The following is a 25003-nucleotide window of genomic DNA, read 5'->3' on the forward strand; positions in this document are numbered from 1 at the left end:
ATGCTGAATCTATTCCAACTAATTGCAGATGTCTCGAGAGAGGCCACATTCGTAGTGTGATCGAGCTTGGTCCACACAAGACCGACATCCTCGAAGCTCTCCACACGGCATCTCCTCACAACAGCTCAGCACTCAAGTGGCGGCCTGCAGATCCCGGAAACGCCATCCGCCAGTGCCGGCAATTCGTTCCGACAAGTAGTATATACAAGATCCGAAGACCATCAAAGTCCCACTCACTCGGCATACCGCAAACATGGCACCACCGTACCGAATGGACCAGATCGGCTCACTGCTTCGGCCCGAGAAGTTACTGAAAGCACGCCAGGCTCTCTTCTCGCCATCGCAGATGTATGAGGTCTCCAATGATGCTCAGATCAAACAAGCAGAAGCAGAAGCAATTGATGAAGTCGTCAAGAAGCAGCTTGAGTTGAAAATCCGACCGATCTGCAGCGGCGAGTACTGCCGTCATATCTTTTATGCAGGGCTCTTCGAAACGCTCGAGGGAATGAAGCCGGAGCCAGAGTTGCCGATTCCAGATGCATTCAGGACGGACTTCCCCACCACGACTGGTCTTGCAAAGATGGGAGCCAAGACGCGTGCTGCTGTCGTGTGCAATGGACCTATCCGATGGAGGAAGAGTGCATATCTGGAGGAGTGGCAGCTGTTGACGAGGACATTACCTGAATCGGAGTGGAAGCACTGCAAGATCACTATGCCAGCGCCGAACTATCAGCACATTCAACTGAAGCCTGGAACTGCTTACACTGCGCAGTCTGGCTACCGTAATGACGAGGAGTATTTCCAGGCTCTGGGTGAAGCTTACACTGCTGAGATCAAGGCTCTGTACGATGCCGGCTGCAGGAACATCCAGGTGGACGATCCGCATCTGACCTATTTCTGCTCTTCGCAGTTTTTGGGAGGATGTAAAGCCGACGGTGTCGATACTGATGCTTTGCTGGATTTGTACCTCGAATCACATAACCACTTCCTACGACAGAAGCCTAAGGACCTGCACATGGGCATGCATCTCTGCCGTGGCAATATGTCTGGGTCAACCCATTGGGTATCTGGCAGCTACGATCAAATCGCCGAGAAGCTCTTCTCGAAAACGCAGTATGACAGCTACTATCTGGAGTTTGACGACGTCGGTCGGACTGGTGGCTTCGAGCCATTGAGGTTCCTACCGAAGGGCAAGAATGTCGTACTAGGCCTAGTATCGACCAAGAAAGCCGAGCTGGAGGGTAAAGAAGATCTGAAGGCTAAGGTAAAGCAAGCTGCAAAGGAGGTGGCGCGTGGTCAGGGCGTGAGTGAGCAGGAGGCTTTGGATTCATTAGCATTGAGCCCGTAATGTGGCTTTTCGAGCTCGTCGCTAGCTGGTGGTAAGGATATGACTTTTGAGAGGATGTGGGGAAAGTTGTTGCTTGTGAGAGATACTGCCAGCGAGGTTTGGTAATCGTGTGGCGAGCGAATGTGTGTGCCATGGCACCCCTCAGTTATGAAAAGTACCGGAACTCTTGTCGTGCTCCCACTGCTCAGCCGATCCAGCTCTAATGATCGACTCAATTCATGTAGCCCTTGGTCAAATCGATGGGCAACTTCTCCCCTGCTTGCACGTTGTCTTTCGAAGCTGCTACGAGTTGCTTCGTGCCTTGAGTCGCAACAGCGCTGGCTGACGCTGCTTCGCGGATGCGGCGAGCAAGGTCAGCCTCCAAGGCCTTGAGCAAGTCCTTGTCCCAGAAGTAATCGCTGATCATTTCCACAAGCTCTGGTGGCAGGTGATGGCCAGCTGTCTTGGTCGCAAGTATGATTCCCACCTCTCGAGAGTGGCGTATGAAGGGCCGCTGCAGTGACTGTATGCTTCGTGTAAAAATCGGAGAGTTTTCCAGCGATATACCGACGCCACAGGGTTTGCGCTGCTTAACTCTTTCGCTCATCACTATTCTGCTGACCCTTCGTGTGTTGTGTGTGCGCAGTCGCTGTACTGTGTTCAACACCTGCTGTGGGTTCCAGCCATCGTACCATTGCTTGCTGCTGATCTTCATGATCCTGATCGTGTCGGCTAGCAAATTATCGAAAATCCAGCATACATAGCTGATCTTGTCGTAGTTGGGATTGAAGAGCGTCGTCTCGGTCTTGCAGAGATGAGACTCGAAGAGGGAGCATACGAGCCTCGCTGCTTCTGCAATGGCACCAGGGATGTTGCCGAGTCTGAGCACATCCTTGGACAGTGTACAGTAGTCGAATCGAGAGCTACGAGTACCCCTGTAGCGGGTAGGGCGTACATAGTGGTGAGATTGACCGCTGAGATACTTGATCTCGTCCGCGATGATTGGTATGGCATCATCGCCCAGGAGAGGCATCAGCTGCAACAAGCCGTTCGGTGACAGTTCTGTCGCATATGTCAGCACAGTCCCAACCTTGAAAGCCGCATAGATCGACGCTTACCCAGGAGCGCCTTCTTCTCACGTATAATGCTGGCCCATTCGCGGAGGAGACTTTCCTCGAAAGGTCTTGTAGTGGCTGCCGCCATTGCTGGGCCCGATTCTGATGGCAGGACCGCATTCCTGCTAGGGTTTCGTGATGGGGGGAGTTGGTACTCCATGGAGTAGCCCAACACACGTGTATGATGACAGTGTGTGAGATGAAGTCAAACGAAGCTCGGCGAGGTGTTAAAGGAAGTCGCGACTACCCCTGTCCATAACGTGGCCACGCTAGCGAGAGCGGAAGGAACACTTCACTTCTCTTCAACGCCTCAAACTTCCAACACTGCACCACGAATACGTGTAAATTTTCTGCTCTTCGCCCCTTGTATTCTGCTTCACCACCCACCATCGATTCAAAGACTTCGCACTGCGGCCCATCTTACGCACCCACTATGGTCCGCCCATCATCACCCTATCGATTCCTGAACCACTCATCACCACTCTCAATCTCCCGCACCAGCGCGTGATCGAAAAGATACTCAAGGTAGCAGCCGCCGCAGCTCCGCGAGGTCCAGCTCTGCCGCAAATCAGCACGACTGCATCATCCACAAGACTTACAGGATGTACCCAGCAACACATGTTTCCAACGATGATCTGGGCCATTGCAGCAACAAGGCCGTCTCTACGCACTGTCCCAGGCGTGCCCCGTTCTAGCCGAGAGTGCATGCTTGCCGCCGATGGTCTTAACGTGCCCTTCAAAGGCACGTCGAAGGGATACTTCGAGTGTCCTGGCAAATAGCATCCTGTGATTCGCATGATGCCTGACTGTGAATAAGAAGGATGGGACTGAACAGGGCTTGAGAGGCGACTACCATCTGTCATTACGTCCAACCAGAACCCGCGCGTAATCTTCACCATCAGAAGCAGTGGGTATCAATCGAAGGTGAAACACAGGATGCAACTCCCCGCAACCCCTGTTCTCTTCACCAACGCTAGTGTGCAAGGGAGATTCATGTGCAACACTGTAGCCTTCACCTTCATACCGCCGCCTGATCATCACCCTCATTGAGAGCACAACTCAACCCATACCGCCATTGCTGCGATTCAAGGCATTCTGCATCGCAGCAAACTGCGAACTCAAATCACCACCACCCTGCTGGCCGTGTTGGTTCGGGAAGTTCATACTATGTTGCGCCATGCTACCAAGACGTTAGAACAGCTCTATCAACGGTTCATGAATAAACATCCGCACATAGTACAAAGGCGCATCCTGATACAGCTCTCACATCCACATAATCCAGCCTTTCCAACGACGCTACTGTTATACATACCTCATGCCTCCTCCCATCTGCCCACCCTGCTGTCCACCCTGCCCGTTCTGCTGTGCCTGCTGCTGAGCCGCCAGCATCGCCTGGTGCTGCCTGAGCGTCTGCATGTAGTCTGGATCCGCCTGTCCCGATGCCACAGCTTGGCCAGATTGTGCTGCCTGCTGTGCTCGCATCGCCATCTGCTGCGCACGCATGGTTTGCTGACTTTGCTGCTTCTGTCTCTGGAGCAGGACCTGGCAGTTTGGAGGTAACCCTGCAATGACCTGGGGAGGAATGTTATTGTAGCCGCCGTACTGTGAAGCGACCTCGGTGAGAGTCTTATTCGCCTGCTGAAGTGCTTGTCGTTGTGCCATCATTTGAGCTTGCTGCTGGTTCATGCCGCCTCCACCCTGTTGAGGATGTGCATGGCCCATCTGAGGGGTTTGCTGCATTCCAGGATGCGGACTGCCGGCATGGGCTTGGGTTTGTGCCATCATGCGCTGCTGATTAAGCAATTGTAATTGTTGCTGCTGTCGCATCATCATAGCCTGCCGTTGTTGCATCATTTGAGATTGCAACGCCGGGTTCTGCATCATTTGCTGTCTCATTTGATTTTGCTGATGGAGTCGCTGGATCTGCTCCGGAGTCATGGTTGCTGGATTCTGCTGCCCAGGCGAGCCAGCGTTCATCATGGCCTGTTGCTGCTGATTTGCTTGCTGTTGTCGCAGCATCGCCATCTGAGCTCCCGTCAAGCCACTAGCCTGCATTGCCATGTTATCCATGCCTGCAACTGCAGGAGTACCAGGAGCAGGACTGCCGTGTGGCATGCGTGGTGTTTGACTTGGCTGTCTGTTCTGCATCGCACCCCCCATATGAGGCGTACTCTGTGCCATTTGCGGTGTGCCGTTCCGACTTCCTGCTTGCTGCTGACTAGCTTGCCTCGCCATCGCAACGTTAGGATTGGGCATGACTGCAGTCGTTGGCCTGACTGGGCTGCCAGCCCCTTGGCTCGAGGTCGCTGTCATCGGGAAGCCGTTTTGTGGTACCATCGGTGACGAGTTGCTCATCATTGGTGTCTGATTCCGGACTACGGGACTCGATTGAGGCATCGAAGACGGATGCTGGAAGTTCTGTTGCTGTTGCTGACTCATCATCACGTTGCCCTGCTGAGGATGAGCGTGCAGCTGCTGCTGTTGTTGCGCCATACGTTGCTGCATCTGGTGTTCCTGCTGCTGCCGGCGAGCCAGTTCCTGTCGTTGCATCATAAGTTTCTTAGACTGCTCTGCCTGGTGCTCGCGTTGTGCTTGTGCTTGTGCCCGAGCTTCGTCCTCCTGCCTCTTCTTAGTGGCAGCCGCCGCGTCGGCTTCTTTCTTCGCTCGCTCTTGTTCCTCGGCCTTTTCTCGCGCGAAGAGTATGCTCTTGAAGCGGGAGACGCCGATGTTATGTGCGTTCCCAGCCGCATCGCTAGCACCAGGCACCGACGGCTTGTTCCTTTCATCCATGATGAGCATTCTTCGTTCAGCGTCTGCAGCTTGAGCGTCGTCGGCAGCCATTTCTGCTGAGGTGCGTTTCCGAGTCTTCGGCGAAGGTGGAGCATCGCTGTGCAGAGGATGGGCTAGCATGTTCAGCACTCTGTCCGCTTCCTGTGGGGTCTTTACAGGCGCCAGATACAGAGGTGGCTGGGTCGCGAGGAGAACGTCCCTCTCAAACTCGTACATGTCTTGGGCATCTATGCACATCTTCTTCTCGGTTCCAGCACCAAGTTGGGCGGGCGGGACAGCTAATTGTGGTGTGGTAGGGTTTGCAGAAGACGGCGTCTGCCTAGACTTCATCTCCGAGGCAAGAGTATTCATGAGCAACACTTGTTCCTTGTGCTGTGACAATTGGGTCGGAAACATGACGATGGTTGCGACCGTGGGCGCCTTGTTGTCCTTGTCTTTGCCAGCCTTCTTCCTCTCCTTCGCTGAAGCCTCCTCGGCGGCGGCCTTCTCCGCACGCTCGCTCTCGCTGGCCTTCTTGGGGTAGGGCGTGAAGGGAGAGGGTGTGACATAGTTGTTGTAGTTGTGCATGGAGAACTTGACCTGGCCCTCGGTCGCGGAGTCATTCCTCGCCTTGTCCTTCTTGTCGGACAAGCGGTTATTGTGGACCTCGACAATGAGGCAGCCATCGTAAAATGTGATGTTCTCGCTGAGGAGGTTCTCGATCAGAGAGTGCGGTATGGTCTGTTTTCGCAAATGCTCGAGGAAGGCCTTCATGGGCGAGTCATATGTATATGTGCTCTCCTGGTTGTCGAATTTGAAGTAGTGCTGCTCCAGATACAGCACCAGAGACGGCGGCTTGCCAGCGAACTTGCGAAGGATGTGTTCTTTGGTGATAACATATGGCTCCTCCATCTTGCGCTTCTTTGCGCCGGGCGCCATGTCGTCGCCGGCTGCCGATGGTCGCTTCATGGGAAGTGGTCGCGGTGCATCTCGTCGCGCGCGCAAGGCATTTCCGGGGCGGGCGACTGCGGCAGTTGCCATGACTGTTGTTGACTGATACCGTAATGTGTGGTGTATGACTGGCAGGTAGGAGTGTCCACACGTGCTCGTGACGCAGTGTCAACCGTATATGTGGGATCGTCGCAATTTGAGGGCAGTAGCCTCAGGCTCCGATCGCCTTGTCCTAATCTTTCCGTCTCTTCATGTGTTCGTGCGACGTCTCCCGTGTCGACTTTGGACTCCCTCAAAGTGTCCACTGACGTCCCGCAGCGCGTCCAGTACTCTGATGTCGCGGACGGGAGTGGAGATGTTTGCCATGTCGATCTCCCACATGCAAGCATAGTTTGTGGTACCTCTATACGCTCCGTGCACTTGCCGGCCACCGAAGTGACCGAACTATTCTAGCCCTAGGCGCGTCTTCCTTCTGTGTATTCTCATCTTCATCGTCTACATGGTCAACGAAACCAATCCCGCTGTCTCAGACTCTTGAATGTGGTATCGCTCCTCACGATACAATACAGAGATATGTACAATCAGCTTACAAGACACACCCGGCGACAACGCTGGCGGCAGCTGAGCAGACTGGTCGAGCATACGATGATGCAGAGATGGCAAGTGGCATGACCCAGGTAATTTTGACTTGTCGTCAATGAAAGTACGAGGTGGCTTCGATTGAAGCGTATGGTGCCCGGCGCTGTGAAAGGGACAGCAATTGCTTACAGCACGACCAACCCGAGCCGCAAGCTTCACGATGCATGAAGGCGGTGATTCGATCAGCAGGTACCATTGAACTCGGACTACACCAGTCTCATCGGCTCTTGCGACTGTGTTGACTCCCAACTTGTCTCCTTCATGGTGACACAACTCAGCCAAGCGGATGCGAGACACCCTCGATGGCATATCTGAGGCTCTTGGTCCTCGTCAGTCGCCATCGCCTCGCATAAACACGCTGCCCTTTTGACGGAGATGAAAGTCGCTTCGCAAAACTCCGACTATTCAGTCACCTTCGATCTCAGCTCTGAATCGTCCAAGTGGGCGCCATCGATGGTAATTATCAGCCCTTTCCTTCCAGATCCTGCGAAAAGAACACACACATCCTCTCTTCGCATCTTGGTCCAGTAGGCTCGACACCGTAATCGCTACACAGTAGCATAGAAAAGCCCAACAGCCAACGCGAGCCTCCCTTTGTCGAAACATAATCACATTGTCCTCTGAGCAAGTCGTCAACTGGGCAGAATCTTTGTCCTGCATAACAACGAGGGCTATTTCGAGTCTTTGAACAACTCGAGCATAATGGACTCTGCCAGCCACACGACGACAAAGAGAGCATGTGATATAACGAATCGACCCGTCGCTGGCTCTCGACCCTTCGGTCCCCAGATTCACATCACACAAGCACTTGCATTTCTTAAGTCTTACAACTCAGGCGTCCGGTACGCTTCATTCAATCATTACAGTAACGACAGTGCATCCGCTTTCTAGACAATCAACCATCGTGGATCTCATCAACAACAAAACGTTCCACCAAACCAACACAAGCATGGACACTTATGGCGGCAGCGAGTCCTCATACGGCCCGGAGCCACTCCCTGCTTTTGATGCGCTGCTGTTCGACGATGTCGGCGACGAATATGCTAATGAGAACTTCCAGGCCAACCTCGACCCCGGGTACAACATGGAAACGCTGCACTTCAACACCCCGCAAGAGGTTGTGCAAGAAGAAGTCTCCCTCCCGCAGCACCCCGATGGCTATCTTTCCTCCTTCAATCTCTGGTACGACATTGCCAGTGGCCCGGATGGGGGCGCACACTACCTCAGGCAGATTCGCTGGCACCATCCGCGACCTGCTCCTGCTATCGTACCCCAATGGCCAGCAGCAGCCGTCGCACAGCAGGCGCTCGCTGACGACCCAGATGGCTACAACCCAACCCTAAAGGTGTGGTACAACTTGGCTGTCGCAGAAGCGCCCGGTGCGGACTTCTACAGGGAGATTGGTTGGTACACTGTTGTGCCTGCTCCCGATGGCATGCCTCAAGAAGCCAGCACTCCCATCGTCGCACCTCTCAGGCCTCAAATCCCTGTCTACAGGGCAGCTCCTCGAATCTCTACACCTCGACCCCGAGTCGCCAAAGGCCGCAACCCAAAGAAGAACAGCATCATTCAAAAGTGTATCTGTAGGCCCCAATACAGCACTGTTGATGTTCCTCGCCCTCCAAATCAGTACATCTGCTTCCGTGTTCAGGAGAGCACGAAGCTTCAGCGTGAATACATTCGCGATGGCGGGCAGAAGCTCAGACACGACCAGATCTCCAAAATCCTTGGCGCGAAATGGAACGCAATGAGTGACGTGGAGAGGGCTCCCTACAAAGCCCAAGCTGACCGTCTCGCAGCGGAGCACAAACTCAAGTACCCTGGCTGGAGCTTCAAGCCAGGTCAGAAAGCTGCCCATCAGTTCGGTTCCATGAGCTGTACTTGTGGTGCTTACCAGATCAACGTGACTGCACGCGAGAGGCGAGCTCAGCTCGGCGAGGAGGAGCCTCCGATGAAGAAGAAGGGTCGTGGTCCAGGTAGGAAGTTCGCCGACATGGAGCCTGAGTTTCTCCCTGAGTACAACCCGGCACCGACGCCAACACTTCGCAAGCGCAAGCAACGTGATGAGGAGTATGATTACGAGCAGCCTACACCTAAGCGCTCTACTCGCAACAAGACCCCAGTCCGCTCCTACAACGAGGATGATGACGAGAGCGAGGACTCCCTCTTCATGCCCATGGGCGATGAGGGAATGGAGGATGCCCCAGCTGAAGACGATGACTACGTTGTCGCTCCAGGTAAGCGCCCCGACTTCACGAACTTCAAGTTCCCAACTAACAAGCGCTAGTTCTCACCCTCCCAGCAAAGGGTCGACGTTCGCCACCGGCGCCCATCATGACTATGCCTGCATCGCCGCCATTGACACGCAGTGCAACGAGGGTGCCTACTCCACGGCCCAGCTCCGCTGATTTTGAGGCTCTCTACAATGACGTGATTGACTACTCTCAGGCTTTCGACGTGCCGACCTCTGCGAGGTCGAGTAAGAAGTCTTCGGGCAAGAGTCCGATCGCTCCTGTTACTCCCAGGCGGAGTACGAGGCTTTCGAGCAAGGGGCCGTTGTAGGTGGTAATCTGCAACGACCTTTGCTTTGTTTGACCCATCCTGGCATTGTTAGTGGTAATGATACTCTTCTTGTCAGTTCTTTCTCCTTCTCATTGTGCTCTAATTTTGGAACATTTCATCAGTAATGCTATACAGGCTTATCGAATTGATCATAGCAACTTCATTCGCCACCAAGCCCATTTCCATCGTGCTCCTTGTACGCCACAGAACGCCTTGATTCTTTGTCACATCGATCTCTTGTCTTACACAAAGCAAGCCTTCCCCACCTACTGCGCTCGTTGGTAGATACCAGCGACCATAGCGTGGTCTCTCTCGAAAGGCTCGAGAGTAAGCTGCTCCTTTGGCTTGATGCGCTCCTCTCTGAGCTTGACAACTTCTCGTGCAAAGACAGCTTCAGGTGCGGCAGTAGAATCGATACAGTTGGCCTTGATGGAGACTACGACTCCACCGCCGACCTTCAGGAACTGGTGAGCGTTGATCCCGACGATACGGGCCTGATCGGGCTGGGCAACGTCGGCGAATATGCAGTCAACCATACCGACAAGCATGCGGTACTTGAGCGGGTGACGGGCGTCCTCGACGATGGGGATGACGTTGGTGCGGTGCGTAGCCATGTTGATCAGATCACGGCCTGAACGGTGCGAGAACTCGACGGCGTAGACAGTTCCGGTTGGGCCGACGATGTCTGCAACGTGCGAGACGGATGTTCCTGATGCGGCACCGAGGTAGAGAACTTTCTTGCCTGGGCCCATGTAGATGTTGTCCATACCACCCAGAATACCTGCTGCCAACTTTGATCGGAAGGGGTTCCATACACGGTACTCGGTCTTGGTGGTGAGGGGTGCGTCGCCGTTGGTCGCATCGCCGGTGGTCGTTGCGGGTGTGTCGATGGAGATGCGCTTTTCGCCGTAGACGGCCTCGCCGGGTGTCAGGTTCTTGGTGACGAGCAAGTCTTCCTTGCCGCGTGCGACGAAGACGCCGGCGTGTCTGTGTGGCTCGATGATGACCTTTTGGCCGCCCTAGGGTGTGTCAGTAATCGTGCCAGCCTCATCAGTGCGTCTTCATATGCTGTCGCACCTTTGCGCCTGGACCACCGCCTCTGCCGCCACGAGGAGCTCCTCTGCCTCTAGGTGCACCTCGTCCACGACCTCCTCCTCCACGTCCTCTGTCGCCGCCGCCAAATCCACCTAAAGGGAATCAGTACCTTCCTCATCTCAATTATTCGCAATGTGCAATACCTCTGCCTCCACCCCGGCCTCCACGGTCTCCTCCTCCACGGCCGCCTCGAGAAAAGCCTCCTCTTCCACCGCGATCGCCTCCGCCACGTCCACCGCGTCCGCCTCCAGGTGTGAATGCCATAATGTGCTGAGTTTATGGATGTTGTCGGTCGTTCCTGCTGCGAATCCTAGATCTCCAGAAAATTTGGGCGAGAGCTATGCAGCTTAAGGTTTCATGCAGCCCTGAATGGCTTAGCGCGCTTGGCGACATCGCACCTGCACTTTCCAACTTCGTCTCGCGAGGAAGGAAGTCTGTTGTTCAAGGTCGTCGATACCACACTCTCTCGCCTCAGCCAACACAGTCAAGATGGTCCGCTACGCCGCTGAGAGCATTGACAACGCCAAGAGCGCTCGCGGTATGATCACCTACACGCGACACCGATACTGCGAACCGCGCGCAACATGACCGAAACTAACGAAAAGATTGTTTGAGCAGCTCGCGGCTCCTACCTCCGTGTCTCCTTCAAGAACACCCGCGAAACCGCCCAGGCCATCAACGGCTGGAAGCTCCAGCGCGCCCTCACCTACCTCCAGAATGTGCAGACCAAGGACGAGGCGATCCCAATGAGGAGATATGCTGGGAGCACTGGCCGTACCGCTCAAGGTACGTAGCCCATCAAGAACGATGCGGCGCCATGTGCGAGGATGCATTGAAGGAAGAAATACAATGGACAACATGTACTGAGACGAAAGTGTCGTAGGCAAGCAGTTCGGTGTCTCCAAGGCCCGCTGGCCAGTCAAGTCTGCAGAGTTCCTCGCGAACCTGCTCAAGAACGCCGAGGCCAACGCCGACACCAAGGGTCTGGACACCAGCAACTTGATTGTCAAGCACATTCAGGTCAACCAGGCACCAAAGCAGCGCCGCCGCACATACCGTGCTCACGGTCGTGTAAGTTTCTGGCCATTCACATGGAGGTGAAGTACACTTTCTGACGGCCCTCTTTAGATCAATCCATACATGTCCAACCCATGCCACATCGAGCTTATTCTCACCGAGGGCGAGGAGGTCGTCCAGAAGTCCCCAGAGACTCTCGCTCGCAAGTCCGCACACTTGAGCTCCCGCCAGCGTGGTGTACGCACCCGCAAGGCCATCACCGCTGCTCCAGCCTCGTAGATTCAGCGGCTGAGCCTGGAAAAGGAGTTGACGGACTGGCATGGTAGCGGCGCACGGGACAATTCATGAGAAGGGGCGGAGAAAGTCTTTGCAATGAGATGCAATGCATGCAGTAGAGCTTCTATAGCAACTGCTTCTGCTTCTGTCTTCCGCAGCGTCTATTCAGGCGAAATGAACAGCTTGAACCAGCCAATGACTTTGATGCCTCATAACCTTGATCCTCTATCTTTATCCTTGTTCCCATCCTTGACGCCTAATGACTCTGCGGAATAGTCTATCGCTTCGCTCGATACGAGTGGGAAATCCATAAAGCCTTCGTCGCCGGTGAAGTGCCTGTGTTGGCAATGCAAGTAAGTGAAGTGCGCTGATGTTGATGAAAGCAAAGCTCAAAACTCTGAGCCAGTGACTTTGCCGGCTTGCGCCTTCTCAATGTCAAAGTTCCTGTGACAAACAATACTGGTAAGTGGATCCTCCAAAGCAAAGCAAACAAGCAACTTGGTAGAAAGAAGGTCAGAAGACGGGAATGAAGAAGTGCAGACTTACCATCCTCTCTCCTCACCACCAGCCAGGAAGGAGCAGTCGCCATTGATCTCGCAGTGCCAGCCCCCTGAGACACCATTCCCGTTGCGCCAGCCAATGTCAGGGACCTGGTCGGGTGATTCAGGTGTCCAGTCGCTGTTGAGCTGTGTGCCGTTCGCCTTTGCGCCGTTGGTGCCATCCGTGATGGGCTGCTGCCGCCGCACAAATTTGCTGAAGCTGCAGGTGAAGCACTTGAAGTCCTCCTCGCCTTCATCCTCTGGCATACGTCCAGTCAGAGTACGACCGATGGCGATCATGGCAGCAGCATGGGTGCAGATGAGCAGCGTCTTGGGACCGGCTGGGTCGGCATCTGCGCGAGCGATGATGTGCTGGAGAGCGTATGCAACGCGGTCGTGGAGTTGAGGAATGCTCTCGCCCTTCGTGCTCGGGACAATACTTGGTGGCTTAACGGCTTGCAGGTGGTCGAAGTGGCGGTTGAGTTCCTCGATCGGTGCGGGTGAAGGATGATCGAAGCGCGCGAGACCATAGAACTCTCCTACACCTGGTTCGACGTAGACCTTGATGGTGTCTTTGCCTTCGCGTTCAGCTTTGGCGCTGACGAAGGGCTTGAGGGTATGGATGCAGCGGTAGAAGGGTGAGCTGTAGATCAGGTCGACTGTTGGGTCCACGGTCTCGAGGTGTTTGCCGAGTTCTTCTGCTTGCTTCACGCCGTAGCTGGCAAGGGCTGGGTCCGCGACGATACCGGTGGGCGATGGCACATTCGAGTTGTAGTGGCCAGTTGACGGGTCGACGTGCCTAAGAAATCATCAGCATATGTGAGATATGTTAGGCTAAGGTGTGGGTACCAGTTCGATCTGTACTGCGATGGTTGTTAGTGCTGATTTTCTTCATTTCCATGTTCGAACTCTTCATGACTGAGGCGAAACCCTTTAGATACAACGACATCTGGCCTTCTTGATCCTGTGCATTAGTAGACCAAGCAGTTCCTGCCAAACGGGGCAACATGGCCCCCACTTCATCTTGTGATCCGCCTTGGGATGCGAAAGTCTGTTGACATCAAGAGAAGAGAAATTGAGGAAGTACTTACGCCATGTCTGACCACATAGATCACCTCCAAGACCATATTGACTGCGGTCTCTGTGGTTCAAGTTGTTGTGTTCTTAGATGTTGTCGTTTGCAAAGGAAGGATGATGACCAAGTTCCTCGGCAGAACAAGGGCAACCTTGAAGGATCGTGCCACATGCACCGACACAAACATTTTGAAACATCATCCTTCTTCTGTCTTCACTGAAGCATGATGACCATCAAGCTTGCGTTGTCGGTGAATGCTGTTGCCAGCAAATATCGTTCACAACCGCTGAGAGAGAGCATGCACGTACGAGACGACATGTGAAGTCATCGCGATGACGTTGGTCGTGATTCCCTGATCTGTGGTCACGGAAGCAGTACAACAAAGGTGAATCGCTCTAGTAAGAAATCTCCTACGATTGCATACTCCGTACTCCAGTTATAGCACATCGCTGCACGGTATATCTGCCTAGGAATCCATTCGATCTTACTTACAAGGCTGAATCCATCGTCAAGCGCACTGCCTAACCAGACAGCATGTTCCGAAGACTGCCTCACAATCTACGACGACCACGACCCGAAGACATAGCCCGGGTCTCGGACGATGGCACCTCGTCAGCAGCGGCAGCGGCAGAGTCAAATCAGCCAGCGACGTTCCCACGCACCCCTACAGATGTGCTCGACACCATCCGCTGGCTGCAGCGTGCTTCCCAGCACCGGCTTCCCAACGAGCTGATCAAGATGATACTCCACAACGCCGACTACGACTGCATCCACTTCCTTGCGTCGCACAACACACTGGTAAGTCGATTCAGCACCGGCGAAGAGACCCCACTGCAGCCATATCTGGCAACCACACCGTTGTTGTACCTTCCTACACAGAGCAGCTCAGAAGGGGGACGAATCCGGCGGGTCACGGTCAGAGCCACTGGTAAAGATCAAGGATGGTGTCAGAACCGCGAAGGCGGGTTCTGGTCGTGGTACGAGCTGGGAAAGAATGGCGTCAACGGCGAGCAGCAAAGAGGTCCAGTGTGGGCGAGGAACGCTATGGCTAAAAAGGAGCCGCAAGACCATGAGATGGTATATGATGCGGAGAGGCCTGAAGATTCGAGTTCAGAGGTCAAAGCTTGGGTCGAAGATTTGAAGAATGGCGATGCAGTCAGCATTGTGCCTATGGCGAGGTTCAAAGGGTGGAGCTGTAACGTGCTGAAGGCGAGCATCGATGTTGAGGTGGAGGTATGGTGGTAAGCTTGACCTGAAATCTGCCGATAGAGACACATCACATATATGACCTGTTACCATCATTAAGCGGCCTGACATGGATGACGCTTCACAGCTCAGGCGGACCACTACATGCCATGCAAGGAAGCCCTGCACCATCGTGTTGAAGGTCTGACGATTGCTCCGGTGATAAGGCGACGCGAATCGCTTCAGCGACGCGCCGTGATCCATCGCCGCAAAACCAGAGCCTGGGCGCAAGGGCTCACATGTCAACACATCGCTTTCCCGGTCCGGCGTCCCTCGACTTCTCCGTGTCGAACAAACATCACACCAACGCTCCACTGACATTAGACCACCGCTAATCCACCACAACGCCTCAAGATGTCATCCTCAAGGTTGCTTGATCTCCCAGCAGAACTGCGGAACAATATCTATGAGCTTACCTTCGAGCGCAAATTTCGAGAGCAACCAGTAGGCCTGCTGTGGGCCGAGCCTCCCTCATCTGCACTTCTCATGTGCTGCCGGCAGACCTATCATGAGGCAAAAGATTTCTTCATTGAAGCCTCTCAACACTACTGGACCCACCAACACTGCAATATAGATGATACTCGCATCAGCAAGAGGGGCAAAGAACATCTGTCGGAGCTGCAGGCATATCGACGCCTCGAGGATATCAAGCATCTCACGGTGGAGACACGTATTGTGATCTCGCTACACGGCTGGACTTAGACCTCCTTCAAGCTCGTCGACTCTAAAGGTGGCTGGAGCAGAGAGACCGTCCACAGGTCGGGGATGCCAGAACGGACTCGCAAGCAAGACTACATGTTCGTGGTGCCAAGAGAAGTGGTCGCCCGCGTCACCTTCCCGATGGTTCAGATACAGTATTCGAGACTTCTGAAGAGCTGGAAGAGGTTTGCTTCCAGCAGACGAGGGTTGCGTCCATGGAGTCGCAGATCCTTGCGGTGCTTGCTATGTTGGAGAGGTGGATCGAACGACGAAGTGCATAGAGGGCGCTAGAAAGACGCTTACACGTGCTCTTGGATCACTGAGCGCATGAGCACTACTTGAAAGGCCACGTCCTTTGCTACTTTACTTCTCTCATTCGACTAGTCCGCCTGTCCGGCATGCAAGATGAAGATCAAGCGATCGCGTCAGCAGGCTGCTGCTTCTCAGCATAGTGCTAGCTCCGGGTTACTGCTGCTCCCGCCTGAGCTGCGAAACTAGATCTCCGAACTCGTAGTCACCTCGAATGGTGACTACGACGAAGACGATGAACCAGGCCCACAGCACATCTTCTGTCAACCCCCTCTCCGGCTTTCGTCCACTGTAATAGCCACATCTAGTGTTGCCCGGCTTCCTTCTGCTTCTCGAAGTCAAGCACATTCTTTTGCGTCCTGGTATCGGCTTGGCGGGTACTTGGTTTTATTGGTTGCAGCCAAATCCCAGTCTTTACGGGTTTACATCGGTGGAAGGTAATGAGGCAGCCTGACTGCAGTCGCCAGACAGGAAGACGACTTGACAGAACATAAGCAAGGCGTCCTGACAAAAGAGGTGGGTACCGCTCCAAGAGCATTAGTAGCTAGAACTTGCGTAAAACGCTTCGAGCGCCTTCGACTTGTTGAATGTCGTTTTGGAAGGGGGGTGCGCTTGGATGCTTTCATGTCACGAGCAGTCATCACGCTCCGATATCACTGTCGTAGCTAAGAATGAACTATCCTGCAATCGGGTGGGCGGCCATATTGTTTGTCGAGCGACCTGGGAACATCGATGGCTACGACTTCCATAACCCAGACGTGAGGGAGTGAATGAGATGGGTCTGACCTCAGCACAATTTTGTCAGCCATGAAGATGCATTGTGTATGTTGACGTGAAGTCGGCATGATGGCCGCGAAAAGTGATCGGAGACAAGGGCAGACTCGGCACCGGGATGCCGATCTCTCAATCGGTGCAGTGCTGTTCCTGTGGTGGAGGTCTGCCTTTTTCCTCGCAGACCACATCACACTACTGTACGACAATGGCATCATGGCGGCTCCGTCGAAAACTGACTTTCTCGCGCATTCGTCTAATGACGATAACCTCCAATCGCTCTGCCACAGCACGCACCATCATTCCGAAACACGCGCGGCCACCACCAGTGCGACCAAGTTAGGTATATCCCAGGAAAGTGCTTTCCATCACAGACTGTTTCCTACTGCAATACTCCTGCTTCATGACTCCTGCTTGCGATACTTTGAAGCGTTCAAGCCATTGATTACAGATCACGCTCCATCACCAGAAACATCCGCCATCCTGCGCACATCAACATGTTCGAGACGACCTTCCAGCACACGACCAACACCCCTCTCCCTGCGAACGTATCCATCGAATCCGGCATAGAAATTCTGCACGACTGCGAAACGATCCTAAGACTCGCTCCAGACTGTCGAGACTGCAGACCTATACCACCCCCAGAATCGAAAAATGGACAGCCTAAACCGAACGACGACGCGAAGCTCAACAGCAACGACGACACAACAGAAGGCGAAACCCAACACTGGGAAGTCGAAGACGACCTCCCATTCATCCCAAAACGCCTCTGGTCCGGCGGCGTGACCTACCGCTGCGATTTCGTCCCCACACACGACGGCTGCATCATCACAGTCTACGCCCCCGGCGGCTTCACATCCATAAACCGCTGGCGACTCCTCCGCGAAGCGATCCCCGAAGAAGGCGAGGCCACGTTGGAAAAGGTGCAGAGTAAGGACCTGCTACACGCAACAACGGATGGGAGTGGGTGGTTCGTGCAGATTCAGAGCGATGCGAAGTGCAACAGGACGTTTGCGGGGTTTGTGAAGGGGTTCTTGAAGAATAGTCATCTACACTTGCATAAGGGTTTCATTGAGAAGTTGCAGGCGAGTCCCGCGCAGCAGAGGAGTAGGAGGCCTACGATTGGTAGGAGTAACAGTAGTGAGTTCTGAGGAGCGGTGGAGTCGGGCATGTCAGAACGAGAGTTTGTGAAGCAGGCAACGGTACCACCTGTGAACAGAAACAGCCACGTTACGTTGGGTGAAGGAAAGTGCTATGGGGTCCCAGCAACCATATTTGGGTAGAAGGCTACACTAGGAAAGAGAATGCAGTGGAATCCAGTCTCCGCTTTTGTCCCATTCCGGCGCCGAGATGGAACCATAGCACCGTTGCTGCCCTATGATATACCACTATGGCTGTAGCCAGGCTGAGGATCAATCACGCCGTACCAGGACCCAGATCAACGTTGTCGGCGTTCTAAGCAGACGGGCCTCGAATTTCAGACGAACTGGCAGGACAATTGAGGGAATCTAAAAGGTGAGACGCGACATCAGCGAAGTCAATCTTGCCTCCTTTGCCGTCGTGGACATGAGTGATTCTTGGTCCGGCGACGAAGTGAATACAGCGAGGGCTCGTGACAAAAAGAGGTGGCCGCTTGCACAATGGCAAGTAACGACTGCAACCTGCGTAGCCTGCTGCGAGCACCTTAGACATTGTGAATGTCGTCGAAGCAAAAGTGCGCTCGATCGTTTCCGCTTCGCAAGCAGTCGCCACCGCTCAGTGTTGCTGCCGTGACGAATACATTAAACTCAGACCCCTGTACAGGCGAATATCTCTGTTCCCGAAGGACCTCGACCGACTTCCCGTCTGGCGGCTGCAGTCAGACCTCAGTTCTTCATACCACAGCTTGCCGCGACCTCCATCAGAATCCATTGCTACTGCCTTCACAACAATCGGAGATCAAGCTTATCGGGCACATACGGTGCAGGTGTGCATTTGTCTTCGTGAGCTCCAACTCAACGATTCGAAGGCAGGCTTACTCAGGACTGGAAAGACACAGGCTTCCGAGAATGGTAATAACGGTACAGGTCTAGAGGTTTTCGCCTGAATCAGACAAAGTCTGAAAGCTTGGCGTTCCTCCGGAAGGGCAGACCGTACCTGTAGATCATGCACCCTTTCGGGCATGTATGGTCCAGTCTGGCGATGCACGGACTGCATATAATATAGCAAGATGATCCTCCAGCGCCACTATGGGACTTCGAAGGAACTTGATATTCTCACTACCCTCTCCACAACTTCTCTTGGCCAGCATGGTTGACACATTGTACTAAGCATACCTACCGCATCACCGTCACAGCAGCTTATTCGCCATGCATCTACCGGACGGCTTTCTGATGCTACTTCTAGCCAATGCCGCCGCCGCTGGACCAGCCGGTGCTGCGAACGTAGCTCGTCAATCGACATCGACAAGTTGCTCCACGCAGATGGCATACACTAAGCCGGGACATGACTTGTTCAAGCCTCAGACGACATAATCAACGAAACGACAGCAACGCACAGTGACGAAGACCGTGCAATCGACAACGACTGTGACGCCGATGAGTGTAGTGACGTCGACTTCAATAGTAAGCATACTGCACCCAGTGTGCCCCCTCGGCAATCCAAGCAAGCCAGTGTCAGGTCCGAGGGAAGCAGTTGAACCTTTCGATCCAGAGCCCCAGTTAACATACGTCCTTTCAAGATATGAGCAGCATCAACAACAACCGTCCCCACCCCACCAGGCTTCATACCTATCCAAACCTCTCTCCCCGGCGCCACCTACAACGGAGGCGGCAGCCTCCCATCCCAACAGCTCGACGCAGTAGCAGCAGCAGTAGACTTCAATCTCTCCTTCTCTCCAAATAAGCGCGCCCTCGTCCTCCGCCCCCAAAAAGTCCTCTGCACCAAAACAATTTTCACAGCCCCCTGCAAAACTTTCACCCTCACCACCTCCGCCCTGAGCACAGTCTACACCGCCACCAGCACGTCCACAACCACCGGCGTCTCAACTTCCTACACGACTACCACAACCCTCTACGCCGCTTGCGCAACGCCTAACTTCACCGATGACATCAACGGCGCTGGCCCCTACGACATTCGCGGTCAGGCTGGAAATCTCGTTTTGGAGGGAAGGTACGATAGCGCGTATGACGGTTACGTACGGGCGTTTACGAATACGCCCTCGGAGCTTAAGGAGGGGAGTGTAGGGGCGTGGGCGTATGACTATTTCGGTGGTGAGGCGGGAGGTAGTCCAGGGACGTGTTATCTTTATTTTAGTAACATGTGTGCGAGTGGTGGGCAGAGTAATGCGTATAGGATGGTTAGGGGGCTGAAGTCGAGCGTGTTTGGGATTGGGGCTTGTGGGCTGTTTAATGCGTTGGAGCCGTAGGGGGTGGGGTTGGGTGTTGTGGGTGAGTGTCGTGTTAGTAATACTTTGAGAGTCGTGGGTTTAGAAGCAAAGCGAGCATTGGAGACCTCGCATTTCGTGAACATCATCGTTGAGATACGTTCGCTGGTACCGTCATCAAGCTGGGGCGAAATATCTGGCCTACGAGATATACTGGAAGTCGGGATGCCTGCAAACTTGTCAGCCTTCATCGAGATCACAAATGCGGTGCTTCTTCCAACATACCTATACCCCAAATCCGCAATCTCCTCCTCACTAAGACCCTGCAACCTCCCATCCCTCCCCCCTCTCGCCCTCAACCTATTCTCCCACACACAATACCCAATCCCCCCAACACTCAAACACAGCACCATCACCTGCGCCACCAAATTGATAGTATGTCCAATCGGAAAGTCCGGTCCATCCGTAGCAAGATACGACCACGTCGCCACAATACCTCCAATAGTTCCCAGCGTGACAATCCATCCACTCGACACAGCACGCACAGCAGGACCGGCGGAGTTGTTGATACCCCAGGATAAGAAGCCCGGTCCGCCGGGGAAGGCGCCGATGGCGCAGAGGTAGACGGCGCCGTACTGGACGTTGGAGTCCTGGTTCCAGCGCAGAAGGGCGAAGCCTGTAATGCCGAGGAAGGTGAAAGCGGCCAGGTAGACACCTCGTTGCCTCGTCTTGTCGCTGATGAACGCGATGAAGATTGCCACGGCGGACGCGGAGACGTACACAGGTACGGAGTAGAGCTGCGCTCGCGTGGCGGTCCAGCCGAGGTCGCGGAGGATGGTGGGCATGAAGACGGATAAACCCTGGACGGTGATGTTTACGCAGAAGAAGCCGGCGGAGCAGATGTAGTTGTTGATGTTGAGGAGGGCGCGTTTGATATGGTGGCGCTGGACCTGTTGATTCGAATTGGATCTGTGTTCGATGCGGAGACGTTCTGCGGCGATGAATCTTTCGCGGTCGGTGAGCCAGGTGGAAATTTCTGGGCTTTGGGGGAGAAGCAGGGGCGCGAGGCCGCCGAGGATCATGGTGATGATTCCCTCGAAGAAGAAGATATTCCTCCATGTATGGATCGGTGCTGCAGAGGTACCCCATTCAGGGATGCGTGAGAGTCCAGCAGCTAAGAGACCTCCGAATGCACCGGCCATGGAAGCGGCGCTGACGTAGATGCCAACGCGGAAGTAGAGTTCCTTGCGTTTGTAGAAGCTTGATAGGAAGAAAGCAATGCCTGGCATGGTTCCACCTTCGAAGACTCCCAGGAAGGCTCTGGCGACGCAGAGCTGGTTGAAGTTGTGGACGAAGGAGGTGCACATGCTCACGAAGCCGAAGCCGATGACCAGTGCGGGAATGTAGAAACGCGGTCCGACTTTCTTTAGGAGGATATTGCTGGGGACTTCGACTAGGAGGTAGATGATGTAGAAGATGCTGAGGGCCCAGTTGAAGCGGTAGCCGACTAGGTTGAGGTCTTCGGCCATTCCTTGGATTCGTGCGTTGCCGATGTTGGCTCGGTCGAGGAAGCACCTGTAGGAGTATGGATGTTAGTGTGTTCGTCGTGGCAAGAGGAGGACTTCGTACATCAAATACAGCACGGTCACCATAGGCACAATCTGAAGGTCCAGCTTCCTGCGGACTCGAGTCTCCTCCTCTTCTGTCCATGACACCTCGCCACAGCTAAAGTCAGTCTTTGCCTCCAGGCTATCGATCTGTTCAGTCGCAATCTTCTCTGCCATGTTGTGCTGTGGCTCCCAGCTTTTTCAAGAAAGTAGCGAAGAATCGGACAACAAGTCAGGAGATACTGAAAGAACACAGGCTGCATGATATATAGCGACCTCGCTTACCACATTCGCTCACTACACCCACCATAGCTTCGGGAACGGATCTACCACGTTTCTACCGCGAGGTACGAGCCCGAGGATAGCTGGCCACGAGGTGGACGGCAGTCAATGCTTTCCGGTTTCAGCAACGCGCGAGTGTAGCCAAGGATGTCCTGCTGGGGTTTGACTGGAGAAGCTTGTGAGACGAGCGAATAAGGATGCATGCCAATGTCTTGAATGTGGAGTGCTGTATAACTCGCGTAGATAGTAGGAGGTAGCCTAGCCTGGCAATTGTGGGTGGAATCTGGAGTACATCTGCCGTTGATGATGCGACTTGATGGAGGTGGACCTCAACGCTGGCCTCAAAGATAGATATATGCTTCTCGTGTCGTACCAGATTTGGTCGTGCAATCGACAGAAAGGTATGCACTCTCCTTCATCATGCAGATTGAGGATGCTCGTCTTCGTTCAGCGTCGGACAATCATCGCGGCAGGAGATTTGGAACAAGCCCTTTCGCTCCTCCAGGTGAAGAATCTGCTGCGTAACAGCTCTCCGACCATCATTAATCATGCACATGTGTGTACGCATCTAGTGTTGGCGGGGTGTGAATCGTCTCGGGCCAGTTCTCCTACCTCTTGTTCGAGCTCATGGACCAGCGCAGGACGTCGCGTACCCTCCAATGGCATTGCACGGCGCTATATCTGCAAAAGCACCTGATATTGCCCGTGGTGGATATCGAAAGTGCTGTTGATGAAGAAGAGTGTTGTTGAGGAAGTTGGCACCAGGCAACACGCCCTCGGCGCTGTGTTCACCGAGCGAACCCATCGTCTCCGCCTCCACAGCAGCATCGACGTCAACCACGAACCTTGGTCTTGACATCTTCTCCCGCGAGACAGCACACACGTTGGCGTGTGTATGATCGATACATGTGCCGTATTGCCGACATACTATGCAAGGCACAGCCGTTGGAGCCGCAGGGATGACGAAGACCAGCAGGCGTACATGTAGGTAACGTATATGAACGATGAGTGACAATGTAGGACATTCTCTCCCCTTCTGCATGATCAGGTGAGATGTTGCTGTTGACCGCACTTACAGCACTGCTTGGTGCAGGAAGCGCCTTCGCGCAGATCACATACCAGAACCACTCCCAGACCATCCTTCGCGTCGATAATGGAACTTATGGTCCTGAGATCGAGGAAGTGCACTACTATTACGACCAATGGCCGATAGGCATTGCAGTAGCATCAGACGGACCTCTCTTCGCGACATACACTCGGGGCGACTACGAATACACACTCGGTGTGACTGTCAACAAGACGGCGGAAAAGCCATACCCATCGCCAGAACTCAACCTTCCACCAAGCCAGCTCAACACGACCTTGGGCGGCATCCCATTCGGCTCGAACAATGCATCGGCATTCATCAGCGTGCAAGCCGTCTACATCACTTCGGAGACAGCCTCCAGACCTGAGACCCTGTGGGTGCTTGACACAGGCCGGCCGACCGTTTACAATGCTCAGAAAGAGCCATCGATGCCTTATGGGCAACCAGGTGGTCCCAAGCTAGTCGCAATCAGCTTGGCTAACAACACCATCTATAAGACGTACACCTTCCCTCCGAACGTCCATTATCCCGACAGCTACCTCAACGATCTACGATTCGACTTCAACCCAGATCTATCTGGCACGACCGGCCAAGGCATTGCCTACCTCGTCGATAGCTCGAACGAAGGCCGTCCTGGCTTCATCATGGTCGATCTCGGATCAGGCAAGAGCTGGAGAAGGTTGAATCAGGATAGATCCGTACTTCGAGGCAGAAATGATGTGCCGTCATATCAGGGACACCCGTTCTACCTGCGCATGAGCGGCATGCCCGTGCAATGGCAGCTAGAAGGTCTCGATGGCATCCAGCTAAGTCCGGATGGCAAGAGAATGTACTACAGCCCCCTCTCCACAAAAGACCTCTGGTCCGTGCCGACTACGAACCTGCGCGTGGACGATGCGGATCCGCTGGCAGAAGTCCACGCAGTCGCGAACGTCTCTTTCCACGGCCAGCGTGGCGGTGATGCCAACGGCTTTGAGGGAGATAGCAATGGGCTCATCTATCAGCTCATGCCAGAGCATAACGCAATCTACTACTTCGATCCCAACGACGGCTTGACACATGGCTTCGTCCGCGATCCACGAATCATCTGGCCAGATGGCGCGAGCGTTGGGGCTGATGGTTACATCTACATGAACATCAATCAGCTACCATATCAGCCAGACTGGAACTTCGGTGTCGATTCGCGAGTCCATCCCGGCGCGATTTTGAGAGCGAAGCTACCGAATGGTGGTACAAAGATTACGAGTCTGTATGAGTATGGAGGCAGCAACAGCACGATGGGAAGGTAGAGGAGGATTCACGATGTATAGAAAAGAAGTCAAACTCATAGTGCTGTACCAAGTCTTACACAGCCTCACAGTACGTACCATTTCTTACTAAGCTGCTGCCTGAATGGGCGGCCTGTACAACGATATAGACATTCTGATCCTTCATTGCCCACATTATCCTAGCCCACTACTCGAATGTACGCGCTCAATGACCGAAGCACACGAAAACCCCGACTGCCAAGGCTACACATCTACCATCTACAAACTCCCCAGCTCCAGCTTCCCTCCCACAATCTGCAAATCGTTCAACGAAGACTGTGTAGCCGAGCACTTTCCCACCGAACTCGAAGCCTACAAACGCTTCGAACAAGCAGCCAATGGCCCTCCAAGCAGTATCCTCAAATTCCACGGTCTGCACTCCACAATCCCCCATGGCCTCATCCTAAGCTACGCCGGAAATGGCGCCATGTGGGACTACCGCTGGGGCGAAGCGTCCAGTCGCACGGCTAAGCCAAGTGTCGAGTTACTATATCGATGGACCTTTCAAGCAATTTCGGCGTTGTCGTGTGCTCATGGGTTGGGAGTGTTGAATTCTGATATTCACTGAATTCCACTCCTCCAATTTCTACCTCGACGCCGACCTGAACTTGAAGGTGGGTGACTGGGCCGGCGCATCCATTGATGGTGGAGAGTCGCATTCGAGTTATCGGTTGCGGTATAGGTTGCGTGATGAAGATGGGGTGGATCTGGCGAGGAAGGAGGGGGTTACGGTGAGGAGTGGGGTGTTTGCGTTGGGGAGTGTGGTGTATTTCATGGTGATGGGGGAGGAAGTTTGGGTTGAGTTGGAGGAGCCGGAGGGGGATAAGGAAGTTGTGAGGATGATTGCGGCACAGGAGTGGCCTGATGTGGAAGGGGTGGTGAGGGGGGATGTGGTGAGGGGGTGTTGGGAGGGACGGTATAGGAGTACGGAGGAGGTGGGGAGGGCTGTTTGATGCGGAGATGCGAC

General features: G+C 54.1%; 12 protein-coding genes across 12 annotated transcripts; 7 read left to right on the forward strand and 5 right to left on the reverse strand.

Moving 5' to 3' along the window:
- Positions 1-253: 253 nt before the first annotated feature.
- CLAFUR5_02514 (uncharacterized protein) lies at positions 254-1453 on the forward strand (the record flags this gene model as incomplete). The annotated part of the gene is made up of 2 exons (XM_047901662.1): positions 254-1307; positions 1374-1453. 2 exons carry the CDS (start codon positions 254-256, stop codon positions 1451-1453), a joined length of 1134 nt encoding a protein of 377 aa, XP_047757615.1.
- A 106-nt stretch (positions 1454-1559) lies between these two features.
- Positions 1560-2602, reverse strand: CLAFUR5_02515 (uncharacterized protein; the record flags this gene model as incomplete). Its single annotated transcript, XM_047901663.1, has 2 exons — positions 1560-2389; positions 2446-2602. 2 exons carry the CDS (start codon positions 2600-2602, stop codon positions 1560-1562), a joined length of 987 nt encoding a protein of 328 aa, XP_047757616.1.
- An 899-nt stretch (positions 2603-3501) lies between these two features.
- On the reverse strand, positions 3502-6252 carry CLAFUR5_02516 (uncharacterized protein; the record flags this gene model as incomplete). Its single annotated transcript, XM_047901664.1, has 2 exons — positions 3502-3622; positions 3755-6252. 2 exons carry the CDS (start codon positions 6250-6252, stop codon positions 3502-3504), a joined length of 2619 nt encoding a protein of 872 aa, XP_047757613.1.
- Positions 6253-7750: 1498 nt separating this feature from the next.
- CLAFUR5_02517 (uncharacterized protein) lies at positions 7751-9363 on the forward strand (the record flags this gene model as incomplete). The annotated part of the gene is made up of 2 exons (XM_047901665.1): positions 7751-9038; positions 9089-9363. The coding sequence occupies 2 exons, from the start codon at positions 7751-7753 to the stop codon at positions 9361-9363; spliced, it is 1563 nt and encodes a 520-aa protein (XP_047757614.1).
- Positions 9364-9629: 266 nt separating this feature from the next.
- On the reverse strand, positions 9630-10722 carry CLAFUR5_02518 (rRNA 2'-O-methyltransferase fibrillarin; the record flags this gene model as incomplete). Its single annotated transcript, XM_047901666.1, has 3 exons — positions 9630-10382; positions 10441-10550; positions 10602-10722. 3 exons carry the CDS (start codon positions 10720-10722, stop codon positions 9630-9632), a joined length of 984 nt encoding a protein of 327 aa, XP_047757611.1.
- Positions 10723-10947: 225 nt separating this feature from the next.
- Positions 10948-11754, forward strand: CLAFUR5_02519 (60S ribosomal protein L17; the record flags this gene model as incomplete). The annotated part of the gene is made up of 4 exons (XM_047901667.1): positions 10948-10996; positions 11077-11244; positions 11342-11529; positions 11587-11754. The coding sequence occupies 4 exons, from the start codon at positions 10948-10950 to the stop codon at positions 11752-11754; spliced, it is 573 nt and encodes a 190-aa protein (XP_047757612.1).
- Positions 11755-12140: 386 nt separating this feature from the next.
- CLAFUR5_02520 (Transcription factor tau subunit) lies at positions 12141-13417 on the reverse strand (the record flags this gene model as incomplete). Its single annotated transcript, XM_047901668.1, has 4 exons — positions 12141-12195; positions 12298-13089; positions 13140-13153; positions 13382-13417. 4 exons carry the CDS (start codon positions 13415-13417, stop codon positions 12141-12143), a joined length of 897 nt encoding a protein of 298 aa, XP_047758444.1.
- Positions 13418-13899: 482 nt separating this feature from the next.
- On the forward strand, positions 13900-14610 carry CLAFUR5_02521 (uncharacterized protein; the record flags this gene model as incomplete). Its single annotated transcript, XM_047901669.1, has 1 exon — positions 13900-14610. One exon carries the CDS (start codon positions 13900-13902, stop codon positions 14608-14610), a length of 711 nt encoding a protein of 236 aa, XP_047758443.1.
- A 2276-nt stretch (positions 14611-16886) lies between these two features.
- Positions 16887-17540, forward strand: CLAFUR5_02522 (uncharacterized protein; the record flags this gene model as incomplete). Its single annotated transcript, XM_047901670.1, has 1 exon — positions 16887-17540. One exon carries the CDS (start codon positions 16887-16889, stop codon positions 17538-17540), a length of 654 nt encoding a protein of 217 aa, XP_047758442.1.
- A 2414-nt stretch (positions 17541-19954) lies between these two features.
- On the reverse strand, positions 19955-21537 carry CLAFUR5_02523 (uncharacterized protein; the record flags this gene model as incomplete). Its single annotated transcript, XM_047901671.1, has 3 exons — positions 19955-19982; positions 20039-21328; positions 21383-21537. 3 exons carry the CDS (start codon positions 21535-21537, stop codon positions 19955-19957), a joined length of 1473 nt encoding a protein of 490 aa, XP_047758441.1.
- A 1064-nt stretch (positions 21538-22601) lies between these two features.
- On the forward strand, positions 22602-24018 carry CLAFUR5_02524 (uncharacterized protein; the record flags this gene model as incomplete). Its single annotated transcript, XM_047901672.1, has 2 exons — positions 22602-22620; positions 22721-24018. The coding sequence occupies 2 exons, from the start codon at positions 22602-22604 to the stop codon at positions 24016-24018; spliced, it is 1317 nt and encodes a 438-aa protein (XP_047758448.1).
- Positions 24019-24205: 187 nt separating this feature from the next.
- Positions 24206-24989, forward strand: CLAFUR5_02525 (uncharacterized protein; the record flags this gene model as incomplete). Its single annotated transcript, XM_047901673.1, has 2 exons — positions 24206-24514; positions 24651-24989. The coding sequence occupies 2 exons, from the start codon at positions 24206-24208 to the stop codon at positions 24987-24989; spliced, it is 648 nt and encodes a 215-aa protein (XP_047758447.1).
- Between the last annotated feature and the right edge of the window lie 14 nt (positions 24990-25003).

The sequence above is a fragment of the Fulvia fulva genome, chromosome 2, assembly GCF_020509005.1.
Source record: "Fulvia fulva chromosome 2, complete sequence".
In the NCBI taxonomy this organism is placed as follows: Eukaryota; Fungi; Ascomycota; class Dothideomycetes; order Mycosphaerellales; family Mycosphaerellaceae; genus Fulvia; species Fulvia fulva.